This window comes from Pan paniscus, chromosome 23 (genome assembly GCF_029289425.2).
Source record: "Pan paniscus chromosome 23, NHGRI_mPanPan1-v2.0_pri, whole genome shotgun sequence".
Taxonomy (NCBI): Eukaryota; Metazoa; Chordata; class Mammalia; order Primates; family Hominidae; genus Pan; species Pan paniscus.
The window spans coordinates 51,064,142-51,077,021 of NC_085927.1; the positions used below are offsets into that span (position 1 = coordinate 51,064,142).

At 55.6% G+C, this 12,880-nt stretch overlaps 1 protein-coding gene across 3 annotated transcripts in view; it reads right to left on the reverse strand.

Moving 5' to 3' along the window:
• The window catches only part of CHADL (chondroadherin like), a 32,668-nt gene extending 22,829 nt beyond the window's left edge, over positions 1-9,839 (reverse strand). Inside the window, exons 1-6 of one of the 3 annotated variants that reach the window (XM_055105383.2) lie at positions 9,480-9,839; positions 8,045-8,222; positions 5,778-7,487; positions 5,090-5,256; positions 3,761-3,959; positions 167-3,650 (exon numbers count right to left, since the gene is read on the reverse strand). In XM_055105383.2, the coding sequence (XP_054961358.2) occupies positions 3,441-3,650; positions 3,761-3,959; positions 5,090-5,256; positions 5,778-7,487; positions 8,045-8,222; positions 9,480-9,487 (2,472 nt within the window). In that variant the 5' untranslated portion in view covers positions 9,488-9,839 and the 3' untranslated portion in view covers positions 167-3,440. Of the gene's footprint in view, positions 1-166; positions 3,651-3,760; positions 3,960-5,089; positions 5,257-5,777; positions 7,488-8,044; positions 8,223-9,479 lie in introns of those variants that run through there. The other 2 variants (XR_008622470.2, XM_034949290.3) reach the window with 2 other exon arrangements.
• Positions 9,840-12,880: the final 3,041 nt, after the last annotated feature.

Below are 12,880 nucleotides of genomic sequence, written 5' to 3' on the forward strand. Positions count from 1 at the left end.
CGTAAAGAAATGTCACCTGTCATCAGCTCAAGTTCCCTGTCTTAGCCACATGCTGTCATTCTTTACGGTTGTGCCATTCTCCCCAAAGACTGTGAGTTCCCCAGAGATGGAGCCTGTGTCTGCCTGTGCGTAGCACCTGGCGTAGGCTGGCATAAAGGTGGCTTGTGTGTGTGTGAAATGGGAATGTGCGCATGACCACGTGTTGCTGGTGCCTACAGGTCAACTTGATTTGTTGGAGATAGAAGTATTGATCTCTTGGGAATTTTTGCTCAATCCATGCAGTAACCTTGTGCCTCAGTTTGCCCTTGGAGGGAACTCAAGTTCTTGGAGTCTGAGCAGTGGGGCTGCTGGCAGGGAGGCATTTGCAAACCCCTCATCCCTGCTTCTGCCTGAGGACCCACAGGGGCTCCTGGTACAGGTGAGACCAAATCCAGACCCTTCAGGAACCTGCCCTGCCTCCCTTGTCCTTTATGGCCACCCAGTCTAGCCCCTCTGCTGCAGGGAAAGGGATGCAAGGGAACTCCATAGTATCAAGAGCCCCTACCCAGGTGCCAGGTTAAATAGGTATCTAAATGGCTCATTTCACCTTCACAGTAACCCTGTGCAGTACTGATGGGAAAAAAGAAGCCTCAGTACAGTTTAGTCATTTGGCTGCTTCAATTTACACCTGTTGCCGGGCGCGGTGGCTCACGCCTGTAATCCCAGCACTTTGGGAGGCCACGGCGGGCGGATCACAAGGTCAGGAGATCGAGACCATCCTGGCTAACACGGTGAAACCCTGTCTCTACTAAAAATACAAAAAATTAGCCGAGCGTGGTGGCAGTCACCTGTAATCCCAGCTACTCAGGAGGCTGAGGCAGGAGAATCACTTGAACCTGGGGGGTGGAGGTGGCAGTGAGCCGAGATTGCACCACTGCACTCCAGCCTGGGCAACAGAGCAAGACTCTGTCTCAAAAAAAAAAAAAAATTTACACCTGTAAAGGACGGCAGTGGGGTTGAACCCAGGTTTGTCTGCCAGATGACCTAGTAGTGAGTCAGTCATTCAGCCTTCCCGAGCATCTTCTGGGTGCCAGACACCAAACTAGACACGGGCATCAAGGGAGACTGGCAGACGTCCATCCTTGTGCCTTCAGCAGGCGAGCATCTCCAGCCGGGAACAATGCCAGTGCCTGAACCTCAAGATAAGAGCCCTCTGCCTTGAATTCCTTTGTATTCCTGGGAGGAAACTGCTACTTTCATCAAAATAACCCACAATACTGAAAGGAGTATCTGCATGTCAGAAGGGATGGCTAGGTCAAATGGCCTGAGACGTCCTGACTCCAAAGCCACCATACTGTGTGTAGGGGTGGGGACCTGGGGTGTCTTTCCCTTTTAACTAAAGCCCTGACCTGGAAGTGGACTCATCAGAGCTTCCACTCCTGAACCCAGCTCCGCTTCTACATGAGCCTCCCGGGGCTGACGCAGGGAGAAAGCACTGCTGCCATTTCCCAGTCGCGCACGTGACTGCCAACTGAGATTAGTATTGCTCTCATCAATGATAGTTCCGGGTCTGGCTTCTAAGGCAGAACTTGCTTACCTTCAGCTTGGGGTCTTTTCAGGAGTTCCTTCCCGGCTCCCAGCCAGAAATTAGGAACACTTTATAGACTGACTTGTGCCCATCCCAAAAGACTGGATCCCTAACCCCAGTACCTCAGAGTATGACCTTACTTGGAAATAGATTCCTTATAGAAGTAATGAAGTTAAAATGACATCCTTAGGTTGGGCCTTAATCTAATAGGCTATTATATTTATAAAAAGGGGAAATTTGGCTGGGCGCAGTGGCTCACACCTGTAATCCCAGCACTTTGGGAGGCTGAGGCAGGTGGATCACCTGAGGTCAGGAGTTCGAGACCAGCCTGACCAACATGGTAAAACCCCTTCTCTACTAAAAATACAAAAGTTAGCCATGCGTGGTGGCATGCACCTGTAATCTCAGCTACTTGGGAGGCTGAGGCAGGAGAGTCGCTTGAACCCAGGAGGCAGAGGGTGCAGTGAGCCGAGACTGTGCCATTGCACTCCAGCCTGGGCAACAAGAGCAAAACTCCGTCTCAGAAAAAAAAAGGGGGGGCGGAATTTGGGCAGAGACAGATTATAGAGGGAAGATGATGATACACAACATCATGTGAAGGTGGGGACAGAGATGGAGATTATGCTGCCACAGATCAGGGAGCACCTGGGGCCACCAGAAGCTGGAAGAGGCAAGGGGGACCCTTCCACTACCTGTTCCAGAGAGCACTACCGGTTCCAGAGAGCACGCCCCTGCCAACACCTCAACGGCTGACCCCTAGCCTACAGAAGCTCTGCTGTTCTAAGCCACCCAGCTCCTAGCATTTTGTTGTGGCAGTCCTAGGGGATGAATACAAACACCAACTAATGGCCCCAGGAATCCCAGATGTTCAAAATGCAGGTCCAGGGGAGATAGAGCCCTCTCCTCACCTTCCCAGGCCCCACTCTATTCTCACTTTCCCTAGAAGAACTGCCTCTCCCTTTTGGACACCTCCATGGCCTTACAGGCAGTGGTTCCTACATACGGGGGTGCCTGTATCTTGTGCACCCTTCTCTGATATGCTGTGAGTTTGCTACAACTGAGGGGTCAAGCTGGGACTAGATATGTCAGGATGGTGAATGTACTCTCAAGTGGGGTCCAACCTATGGCTAGTAGGTGGTGGGAGGCAGAGCCAATGATGCACCTGCACTTCCACTCTCCCCATCCCTGGGATCCTGGGATGAGGGAGACCCCTTAGGTCAGGCTGGGACATGGTTGAGTCAACAGTGATCCAGCAAATATAGAAACAGCAGGACCGATTTTAGGGATACATCTGGACCAGCACACTGTGGCTTATAGGAAAGGCCACTGTCCCACAGCAGGAGCAAATGGTCACTGCTTGCAAACCCACCCTGGGTCTAGCCCAGAGGTGGGGGCAGGGAGGAGGGAAGAACGGGAGGATGGACATTATTATTATTATTATTATTATTGAAACAGAGTCTCACTCTGTCGCCAGGCTGGAGTGCAGTGGCGTGATCTCTGCTCACTGCAACCTCTGCCTCCCGGGTTCAAGCGATTCTCCCACCTCAGCCTCCGAAGTAGCTGGGATTACAGGCGCCCGCCACCACGCCCAGCTAATTTTTTTTTTTTTGAGACAGAGTGTTTTTGAGTCTTGCTCTGTCGCCCAGGCTGGAGTGCAGTGGTGAGATCTCCGCTCACTGCAAGGTCCACCTCCTGGGCTCACGCCATTCTCCTGCCTCAGCCTCCCAAGTAGCTGGGACTACAAGCGCCCACCACCACGGCCGGATAATTTTTTTGTATTTTTAGTAGAGACAGCGTTTCACCGTGTTAGCCAGGATGGTCTCGATCTCCTGACCTCGTGATCTGCACGCCTCGGCCTCCCAAAGTGCTGGGATTACAAGCATGAGCCAACGCACCCAGCCATAGTTTTTGTATTTTTTAGTAGAGATGGGGTTTCACCATGTTGGCCAGGATGGTCTTGACCTCTTGACCTCGTGATCCGCCCACCTCGGCCTCCTGAAGTGCTGGGATTACAGGCGTGAGCCACCGCGCCCAGCCTCGGATGGACATTATTGAACTGACGCAACTGGGTCATTGCCCAGCTCTGGAACCACATGAATCAGGACCAAGCCAAGTCAGGCTCCTGCTTCCTGGGGACTTTGGAACCTGGCCCACCACCCACCAAGGCCTCACCCCTCCTGCCCCATGGCCAACCTTATCTGCTCCACACTGTCTTCCTTTGATGGGGGTTCTCCTGGCACTGGGCCTGGAGGCTGGTGTCCGCTTGGCCTTTCTGGCAGCCCAGCCCGGGCAGGCTTCAAAGACAGCAGCTGCAGCCTTCACCCTCTGGCCACGGGCATTGGGAGGGGTGGCGCAGGTGGCCCCCACCCGCAGGTTCAGCCCAGTAAGCCACCTGAAGAGAAGAGAGAGCTGGGGAGCTAGCTGTGCTGATTCTGCTCCAGTGGCCTGGAGCAGGTGGGCACTGTGTGTGGGGCAGGGTTGGTGCAGAAGGCAGCACAAGGCCACAGGCAGCATGCATTCGCTCAACAAGCATTTGCCAGCTTTCCTGAGAGGTCAAGGAGGCCACCAGGAATTTGGGAGCGGTGGAGCCTATAGGTGACAGCAGGCTCTGCTGAGAATCTTGGCGGCTCACCAATTATGTGACCTACAAGCCACTTCAAGCCTCTGATCCCTTCTTTGTAAAAAGGGGATAATAATAGTAATAATAAACAGTTAGAGGGCTTACAACGTAGCAGACACTGTTCAAATCAACTTATCTATGCTAATTTCATTCTTACAACAACCATCATGAGGTTAGATACTACACCCCCCCTTTTTACAGATGGGCAGGAAAGGTTATGCGGCTTGCAGAGTTAGTTGGTAAAATACCAGAGCCAGGACTGGAGCCCAGGTCTGCAGGACTCCAGGCTTCTTGTGACTTTTTATTTTTTTTTGAGATGGAGTCTCACTCTGTCGCCCAGGCTGGAGTGAAGTGGCGCGATCTCAGCTCACAGCAACCTCTGCCTCCCAGGTTCAAGCAATTCTCCTGCCTCAGCCTCCCAAGTAGCTGGGATTACAGGCACCCACTACCATGCCCAGCTAATTTTTGTATTTTTAGTAGAGGCAGAGTTTCACCATGTTGGCCAGGCTACTCTCAAACTCCTGACCTCAGGTGATCAGCCTGCATTGGCCTCCCAAAGTGCTGGGAGGCGCGAGCCACCATCCCTGACCTCTTGTGACTTTCTTATGTAATTATGTAAAGTGGTCTCGCCTACCTATTAGGTCCCAGCCCGCTAGGCAGAGCAGATACCATGCCCACTTTATGGATGATGAAATCAAGGCTCAGAGAAGTTCACCCTCAACATCCCCAGGAAGGGTAACTGACCCTGGAAAGGGCTTATACATGCCTGGCTCTCACAGGACCCGCCCCTCCCCACAAGCTGCTCGGATGGGCATGGACATGGTGTGCCTGGGGAGATGACAGGGGCTTGACTGAGAGTGGCTGGGTGGTCTTTGGCTGGAGGTCTAGGTGGGGGTGCCCACCTGTGCAGCGGAAGCAGCTGGCAGTCACAGTGGAAGGGATTGCTGCTGAGGTCGATGAGCTCCAGCTGGCTGAGACTGGGCAGGGCAGGCAGGGCCCGAAGCTGGTTCTTCTGCAGGTGCAGGCTCTGGAGCCCGGGCCCCAGGCCTGAAAAGGCCCCAGGACAAATCTGCAAGGAGTTGCCAGGCCCCAGTGTGAGCTCCTGGCAGAGCTGTCCCACCCCCAAATCTGGAAGGGAGCCCCATCTTCCCTCAGCAGAAGAGAAGCTGGAGAGCCCAAGATGGTCCAGCCAGGAAGTGCAGCGCTGGGTCAAAGCCCAGGCTGGTCTGATGTCAAAACACTTGCTCTGTTCAAGTCACCCAGATGCCCAGTTCATGGTCCACCCCACCACCCAATAATGGCAAAACCTCTTGGGGGCTCTCAATATGTACAAACAGTAGATGACTGCATGGTCCCAAATTCCTCCCTCCTCTATGCTCCAGCAATACCGTCCTGTGCAGGCACCGTGTGTGGCCTGGGTTCTGCCTGGACTGTCACACCGGTAGGGGCAGTCCTGGTTTATCTCAGGGTCCCCGTGCCCAGGCTGAGACCTGGCACCAAGGGGCTGGCAAATGCTTGTTGAGCGAATGCATGCTGCCTGTGGCCTTGTGCCGCCTCCTGCACCAACCCCGCCAGATGCCCAGTGCCCACCTGCTCCAGGCCACTGCTGTTCAGGAAGAGGTGCTGCAGCGACCTGCCCACAGGCTGGAAGGCTCCGTCACGCAAGGCCCTGAGTGGGTTGCCCGAGAGCTGCAGCTCCAGGAGGGCAGGCAGCCCCTCCAAGGCCCCAGTGGGCACCTCTCGCAGCTGATTCCTGTCCAGGTGCAGCTTCTCCAGCTCCCGAGCTGGGCCCAGCGCCCCAAGGGACACTTCGGTGATGCGGTTTCCACTCAGGTAGACCCAGCGCAAGGCCCGTGTTCCCCCCAGGTCCCCAGGTGCCAGGCGGTCCACAGCATTGTCCTGCAGGTGCAGGGAGAAGAGGCTGGGCAGGGCGCGCAGGGCAGCCCCTGGCACCTGCAGGAAACGGTTGCGCTCTAGGTACAGGTAGCCGAGGCGGGGAGCCCCTTCAAGGGCAGCAGCGCTGAGGCCTGCGAGCTGGTTGTCGGAGAGGTACAGGTAGATCAGGCGGCCCAGCCCGGCCAGGGCGCCCGCTTCCAGCTCCGCGATGCCGCAGTGCTGCAGGTGCAGCGACACCAGGTGGCCCAGGCCGGGGAAGGCCGCTCGGGGCACCGAGGGGAAGTGGTTCCGCCTCAGGTCCAGGAGCTGGGTGTCGTTGGGGAAGCCGCGGGGCACCGCCTGCAGGCCGCAGCCCTCGCAGCTGCTGTGCCGGGACTCGGGGACGCACACGCAGGCGCGAGGGCAAGGCGCGACTGCCCGCTCCTCCCCGGGGCCGCGCGGAGGGCCGCGCGGAGGGGCGCGGGGCCCGGCCACAGCCCGCTCTTCCAGCTCTTCCTCTTCCTGCGCCGCGTCCCCAGGGCAGCGCAGGTCCCAGGGCCGCAGGGCGTCCAGAGCCTCGCCCCGCAGGCGCCGCGGCCCCTGGCACGCGCCGTCCGAGCGCACGCGCGCCCGCGCCAGCCACTCGAGTAGGGGCCGCGCCTGGCAGCCGCACCACAGCGGATTCCCCTGCAGCCGCAGACGGCGCAGCTGGCCCGGGCCCTGCAGCGGGGGCAGGGTGTCTAGCTGGTTCCCGCGGAGGTCGAGGGTGTGCAGGCGCGGACAGTGTGCGAAGGCCCTGGGACCCAGGGCCTGCAGGGCCCCGCCGTCCAGCAGCAGCTCCCGCAGGCCGGGCAGCGCCAGCCCGTCCTCCTCGCCCGCGTAGGTGAGCGGGTTGTGGCCCAGCTCCAGACGGGCCAGGCCGCGGGCCTGGGACAAGACAGGCCCGGGCAGAGCCTGGAGCTCGTTGTGGTGTAGGCTGAGCCGTCTCAGGGCGGGCAGGCCAGCCAGAGCCTCGGGGGCCAGCACGCTGAGCGCATTGTGCGACAGCCGCAGCCAGCGGACGCGCAGTAGCCCCTGGAAGGCCATGGCGGGCAGGTAAACCAGGGCGTTGTGGGCCAGGTTTAGCGTGGCCAGCGCACCCAGTGCCCCGAACGTCCCCGGCCGCAGCTCCTCCAGTGCGTTCCCCTCCAGCTCCAGCCGCCGCAACGAGCCCAGCCCGTCCAGCGCCTCCTGGGGCAGCTCACGCAGGTGGTTGGAGGCCAGGTTGAGCAGGAGCAGGCGGCCCAGGCCACGGAAGGCGCCCTCGGCCACCAGCTCCACCTGGCAGTGGCGCAGGTCCAGGTGTGTGAGGTGAGGCACGCCCTGGAAGGCGGCTGCGGGGATCACCTTCAGCAAATTGCCCTGCAGGTCCAGCCGCTGGGTCAGCTGGGGACAGCGAGGAGAAAGTGGGGCTGAGCCAGGCAGGGACCCCGCCTTTGCAAGTGCTGCTTCTTCCCCGGAACACTCTTTTCTCCTATCACCTTTCCCATATTTCTCTTCATCCGACCCCTGACACCTCCTCCAGGAAGCCTTCCTCTCCAGTGCCCTGGGCATCACCCACTGTGGCATTTTTCACACTGTGCTGTCCCTGCCTCCTCGCTCGCTCTCCTCCACTAGCTGATGACTCTGCAGAGCAGAGACCACACCTCACCCTGCCACAGCCCGCCTCTCCACCACAGGGTCTGCAGTGAATTCAGTATCGATCTATGGGTCACCTACTTATTCCATTCACACAGTAAGGATTTTAAATAGATCATCTCCCTGTTACTGGTTTTTATTATTCCCATTTTACAGATGTGTAAACTGAGGCTCAAAGAGAAGTAATTTGCCAAGGTCTCCCGGGCAGGCGGTGGCAGATCAACTGGTGCCCAGCCCAGGCTCCTCCCTCTGGGTCCCCACCTTGCCCCACTGCCACTCTGTGCCCGTGCTCCTGCCCTGCTGACCTCAGGGATGGCGTCTGGCACCTCAGTGAGGTTCTGGTGCCGGCAGGCAACGTGTCGCCTGGAGTTGTCACAGATGCAGGCCTGTGGGCAGCGCTGGGCGGCGGCCTGCCTAGCCGGGGCCAGCAGCAGAAGTACAAGAAGCGGCAGCACCAAGGGGACATGGGTGGAGCTCCGGGGCCTGGGATGGGGAGGGAGAGTCTGTTGTGCACAAGGGCCGAGGCCACATGCTGTCCCTCACTTAGTCCCAGCCATGGTGCAGCTCCTGCCCCGAAAACCCCTCAGAGCCTCCTCCTTTGGGCCCAGGAAAGTGCCAATCACCCTGAGCCTCCCTGCCCCCCACCCCCCCCGCAGTGGAGGTCCTATGATTAGTCCTGTTTTACATGGGAGGAAACCGAGGCTCAGAAAAGTGACCTAACCAGGTCCCTTTGCCTCTGCCCAATGGCTCAGTGAGGACTTGCTGACTTCGTGAGAATGACTCCAGTTCAGAGCATGTTCTCAGGCTGTGGTGAGGCTCTGGTCCAGGGTAGGCTCAGAAGCAGCCTGTCCTCAGACTGATATGATGCCAGCTCCCAGGTGGCAGGAGCATAATGGTACCCACCAGAAAGGAGGGAGGCATCCAGTCCGGGTCCTTGAGTCTTTTTTTGTTTGTTTGTTTAAATAGAGACAAGCCTTGCTCTGTTGCCCAGGCTGGAGTCTGGAGTGCAGTGGAATGACTGTGGCTCACTGCAGCCTTCACCTCCTGGGCTAAAGTGATCCTCTCACCTCAGCCTCTTGAGTAGCTGGGACTACAGGCACACACCACCACGCCTGGCTAATTTTTTAATTACTTCTGGTAGAGACAGGGTCTCGCTATGTTGCCCGGGCTGGTCTTGAACTCCTGGCCTCAAGTGATTGTCCCACCTTGGCCTCCCAAAGCGCTAGGATGATAGATCACCTCCCCTGCCCAGCTGGCCCCTCTGTTCTCAGCCTGTGTCAGGCATGGCCTCTCCCCCATCGCTGGGCTGTTCCCCGGCCCCCAGGAGCCTCCCCCTCGCTGCTCACTGGACTATCGTCTGTTTTGGAGTCTCCTTTGGGTCCCAGGCTCCAGCCCCTGCGTTGGAGTTGGTGGCTTCTCCGGAGCCTGTGGTGAAGGCTGTGCCTCAGGGCAGGCCAGGGAGGGGGCCCATGGGGACAGATCGCTGAAGTGACAAGCATTCATAATGCAGGGACCACTGCTGGGCTCTCAGACAAGCCGCAGAGGACCAGTTCCTGGCAGTGGCCACATTGCCACATGTCTCAGAGCCCACCTTGGGAGACCCCCTTCCTGGAGAACCCCAGGAAGTCCCCAGAGCCCCTGCCCGCCAGCCTCTGAGAGGCCCAGAGAGGGGCAGAGACTTACCTGAGGCCGCTGAGCTGATCTGAATCCCCCCTTGCACCATCGGGCCCAAAGACTCACCCCTCCATGCCGCCTGGAACTGCTGGTCCAGCCTGGAGGCGCAGCGCAGGGACAGGCTGTCCCCGCCTGGCAGGAGCCCCCCTCCACGGCCTGCAGGCCTGGCAGCTGGGTCAGGGCTGAATGGGAGGCATTGTCGGCAGACCAGGCAAGCCAGGCTTCCCCAGGCTGAGGTGAAGAAGGGGCGGGCGGCGGGCGGGAGCAGCGGCTGGAGTTACAGGGCCTCCTGCCTGCCCCAGCCGAGGATGGAGGCCCCGGCCTGAATCCTTGGGCCAGCCCGACAGGGAGGGGGCACCAGCAGCTGGCCCGGGAGTCAGCAGTCCTGGGCTCCCTCCTGCCATGTGGGCTGCCCTCCCAGAGGCTGCTTCCTAGTCTCTGAAAAACACATCCCATTAATAAGTAGCTCTGAGGTCACAGTGGGGGTTCAGGCCCGCACCTGGCACACAGTGGGTGCTTCGGAACAGGTGACCCTTTCCTTCCGTTTGTGCTTATGCACATAAATAGTTTAATGCTGGACACACAGGATTCTAGACACTCATTTTTTTCACTTAACCTCAGATTACTGGGAGTTATCCAAATTGACTCTTCTGAATCTCATTATTCTGTGGTATAGTATTCCATTGTGTAAATGTATCACATTGACTTAGCCATTCATCTTGGACATTGGCTACCTCCAATTTTTTGCTATTTACAAACAATATTGCAAAGAATATCCAAATACGCATCTTCCCAAGCTCGTGTTTGTTTTTTAAATAATACATCCAGACCATGGCCAATGTTTATGTATCTTGATTTTTCAGATTCCTGTTTCTGATGGAATTGCATCTTCTATTGTTTGTTCCTTTAATTGGAAACAGGGGTCAGGCACAGTGGCTCATGCCTGTAATCCCAGCACTTTGGGCGGCTGAGGTGGGATGATCACTTGAGCCCAGGAGTTTGAGACCAGCCTGGGCAACACAGACTCTGTCTCAAGAAAAAAAAAAAAAAAAAGGGCCGGGCATGGTGGCTCACGCCTGTAATCCCAGCACTTTGGGAGGCGGAGGTGGGTGGATCATGAGGTCGAGATCAAGACCATCCTGGCTAACACAGTGAAACCCCATCTCTACTAAAAATACAAAAAATTAGCCGGGTGTGGTGGCAGGCGCCTGTAGTCCCAGCTACTTGGGAGGCTGAGGCAGGCAAATGGCATGAACGTGTGAGCCGAGATGGCGCCACTGCACTCTAGCCTGGGCAACGGAGTGAAACTATCTCAAAAAAAAATATATATATATATATATACACATATATATGTGTGTGTGTATACACTTATGTGTGTATATATTTTATATATAATAAAAATATAAATGTATATGTGTGTATATATATTTACATATGTAAAACAATGAACATCTGTGTGTACTTTTCCTAGACTGCAGGAGTTTTTTGTTTTTTGAGACAGAGTCTCACTTTATCGCCCAGGCTGGAGCTCACTGCAACCTCCACCTCCCTGGTTCAAGCGATTCTCCTGCCTCAGCTTCCCAAGTAGCTGGGATGACAGATGTGTACCACCACATCTGGTTAATTTTTGCATTTTTAGTAGAGACAGGGTTTCGCCATGTTGGCCAGGCCGGTCCCGAACTCCTGACCTCAAGTGATCTGCCCGCCTTGATCTCCCAAAGTGCTGGGATTATAGGCGTGAGTCACCACACCCAGCCCTGCAGTAACATTTTAAAAAAAGAAATAGTGCCATGCCACACAGACATCTGCTTTGTGCTTTTTTTGCTTGGCAAATTCCAATCAATGGAACTTCAGTGTGCTCTTTCGTCCTTTTTTTGAGACAGGGTCTCACTGTTGCCCAGGTGTGAGTGAAGTGTGATCATGGCTCACTGCGGCCTTGACATACCAGCCTCCCAAGCAGCTGGGACCTCCAGATATGCACCGCCACCTCCAGCTAGTTTTAAAATTTGTTGTAGACTTGGGGTCTTGCTATGTTGTCCAGGCTGGTCTTGAACTCTGGGGCACAAGTGATCCTCCCACCTCGGCCTCCCAAAGCGTTAGGATTACAGGCATGAGCCACTGCACCTGGCTGTGTCTGGCGTTTTCCACTCAATATTATGTTAGTGAGAATCATCTTTTTTTTTTTTTTTTTTTTTGAGACGGAGTCTAGCTCTTGTTGCCCAGGCTGGAGTACAGTGGCGTGATCTCGGCTCACTGCAACCTCCGCCTCCCAGGTTCAAGCAATTCTGCTTCAGCTTCCCGAGTAGCTGGGATTACAGGCACCCGCCACCACACCCAGCTAATTTTTGTATTTTTAGTAGTGACGGGTCTCACCATATTGGCCAGGCAGGTCACAAACTCCTGACCTCAAGTGATCCACCCGCCTCAACCTCCCAAAGTCCTAGGATTACAGGTGTGAGCCCACACCCGGTTTCATCTATTTTAATTTTTTTTTTAAATACAGCATTCCAGCCTTCCATTCTATAAATATATGACAACAGTGGCATGGGGCAGGGGCGGGAGGCAGTCTGCCCATGATGCAGGCAGTAAGCGGGTGTGCTGTCAGTGGAGAAGTGAGACACAAGGGAACTGACTTAAAGTTGGTCTCTGCTTTTTATTATCATGTGCTGACAAGTCTAAACAATGTCAATGCTAAAACATTTCTTCTTGGGCAGACCATTCCTACCTTCTTGGTACCACACCGTACCACAAGTAGCTTACCCATTCCTCTAGTGATGGACATTTGGGTTGTTTCCAGCATGCGTTTATTAGAAAGAGCACTGTTAGCTGGGCATGGTGGTTCATGCCTGTTAAGTGAGCTGAGGCGGGAGGATCACTTGAGCCCAAGAGTTCAAGACCAGCCTGGACAACACAATGAGACCCTGTCTTTACAAAAAAAAGCTGAACGTGGTGGCTTGTGACATGGTCTCAGCTACTTGGGAGGCTGAGGCGCGAAGACTAAGTGAGCCTGGGAGGTCGAGGCTGCAGTGAGCTGTGATCACACCACTGCACCCCAGCCTGGGTGACATGGCAAGACCCTGTCTCAAAAAAAAAAAAAAAAAAAAGGTTGTACCAATTTACACATCTGCCAGCTACTCCAGTTGCCCCAAATCCTCACCAAACTTGGTACTATATTTTGTATTTTAGCCATTCTAGTGAGGGCATAAGAGTGTCACACTGTGATTATGTTTCTCTGGGAGGATCACCTGAGCCCGGGGGGTAGAGGCTGCAGTGAGCCGAGATAGAAGCTGGGCAACATGAGACCGTGTTTGAAAAAAATTAAAGTTATCCCCCCCACCCATATATATATAGAGAGAGAGTTTAGGCAATTATTTTCTCCCTGTCTGTAAGTTGCCTTTGTACTCCTTAATGAGTATTTTGATAAACAGAAACCTGTTCTCGCTGCTACATCATTTCCATTGTGTGAA